Source organism: Cyprinodon variegatus, unplaced genomic scaffold, assembly GCF_000732505.1.
Source record: "Cyprinodon variegatus isolate N-32 unplaced genomic scaffold, C_variegatus-1.0 Scaffold57, whole genome shotgun sequence".
Taxonomy (NCBI): domain Eukaryota; kingdom Metazoa; phylum Chordata; class Actinopteri; order Cyprinodontiformes; family Cyprinodontidae; genus Cyprinodon; species Cyprinodon variegatus.
Window position 1 is genome coordinate 1610804 of NW_015150510.1, and position 1987 is coordinate 1612790.

General features: G+C 39.4%; 1 protein-coding gene across 1 annotated transcript in view; it reads left to right on the top strand.

The window, feature by feature from the left end:
- LOC107082608 (discoidin domain-containing receptor 2-like) overlaps positions 1-1987 on the top strand; it is a 33716-nt gene that overhangs the window by 28986 nt on the left and 2743 nt on the right. Inside the window, exons 14-15 of the mRNA XM_015371375.1 lie at positions 573-807; positions 886-1035. Of these exons, the coding sequence (XP_015226861.1) occupies positions 573-807; positions 886-1035 (385 nt within the window). The remainder of the gene's footprint in view (positions 1-572; positions 808-885; positions 1036-1987) is intronic.

Here is a 1987-nt window from a genome sequence, read left to right on the forward strand (position 1 = left end):
TTAATTTAAGACATTTTTACTTATATCTAGATTGTTTTTGCAGTGTGTACATTTGGAACATACTCAGGTCTCAGGAAATTATCAGTTCTTATAAAAAAAAATCTGTTCTCTGGTGTTAACAATAAACTTATCAGACCTAAAACCTATTTTTTGAGACCCCATAACCTATTTCCTAAGAAATGGCTTTTTTTATTTAAAAGTTTTTTATCTCTAAACTTTAGACTGGGTAACTTTTTTCCGGATATGTGAGTCTTCGACTTATTTTCTGATCATTTGTTTTCAGACATGACAACTATTCATTCTAAGACCTGATAGGTTATTATGCTGAGACTGGAGACCTGGCATTTTCTTCCACTGAGACCTGACAATGTTTTTTTGTCCTAACACTTGACAACTTTTCCCATGAGACCAGATACTGTAGTTTTTTTCTAAGACCTGAAAACAGATTTTCTATTATCACAGGATTTCCTAAAATGTACAACATACTAATGACTAGCTAGAAGATGTAAGGTTGAAGATTGAAACTATGGGCACACTACGCCAACAGTACCTCCTCTTTCCTTTTCTTGTAGCTACATCAAACTATTAGGCATGGCGTTGCAGATTGCATCTGGTATGAAGTACCTGTCTTCCCTCAACTTTGTACACCGGGACCTGGCAACTCGCAACTGCCTGGTAGGGAGAAACAACACCATCAAGATTGCAGATTTCGGCATGAGCAGGAACCTCTACAGAGGGGACTACTTCCGCATTCAAGGCCGAGCCGTCCTGCCAATTCGCTGGATGTCGTGGGAGAGCATCTTGTTGGTGAGTGAGCAGAGAACCTCAGGCTACATGAAAAACTGACATAATTATGCCAAAACTGCCTGTTCTCCGTCCTCTCAGGGTAAGTTCACCATGGCCAGTGATGTTTGGGCCTTCGGGGTGACCTTGTGGGAAATATTGACGCTTTGCAAGGAGCAGCCTTACTCCCATCTCTCTGACGAGCAAGTGATCGAAAACACAGGCGAGTTCTTAAGGAACCAGGGCAAGCAGGTAAGCACTGTATGAGGATTCCAAAAATATTCATACCTTAAGAAACCTTTAATGATTATTGTGATAAACTTTAGTGCCAGTTTAGTTCATAAAGAAACTCCAAATTGATCCAAATGTTCCTCCTGCAGCAACGAAATTCAGCCTTGAATTTCAAACTTTGAAAATGTTCAACTTTAGTCACAGGAACATCAAGCTGCTTGATGATTGTCTTATAACATTTACCTTTAACTTTTTTTTTATAATCTCCTGAGAAATCTCTTTCTTTCTGTTCCTCTGGTCCATGTTGAGTGTGGTACACACCATGTCACCAAACAGCATAGTGACTACATGTAACCCTATATATAGGCCCACTGAGAAATTACACGACTGTAGACACCTTTGATGCAAATTAATGCTATTTATTTTCAGATTTGATCCAAATAATATCAAAGGAACTAAGGGATGTATTGTTTAGCCTCCGTAGATTCTCATTTGGATTTAGGTCTAAACCTCAACCTTTGACTGGGCCACTCTGAAACATTAATAAGCCTAGCTAAGGGTTATTATCTTTCTGGAAGGTGATGCTCAACCTCTACCAGGTTTTCTTTATGTATTATTTTATATTTTCTCCCTCATCTTTTGTCCTATTATGACCAATCTATCTGTCTTTTAAAGTAAAAGCCTGACAATGCCACCAAGATGCCTCATTGTAACTCGTAGTATGTTGCAAAAACACTTAAAGGTATACTATGCAACCGGTGTTGATTTTCCAGCGAGGCTCCCCCCAGAGGGCGAAAGTAAAAGTGCACTGTCGTAAATATGTTCAGCTGTTCTCCTGGTTTCTCCGTCAAGCCAGGCTCGGTTGTTTTGAGCTTAGCAGACAGGCAAATGCAACGAATCACCATGTCTACTGCGGTAAGTGACTATTTTGTTCCAATTTTCGAGTTTGAAAATTTCTCTGTTTTCTTGCTCG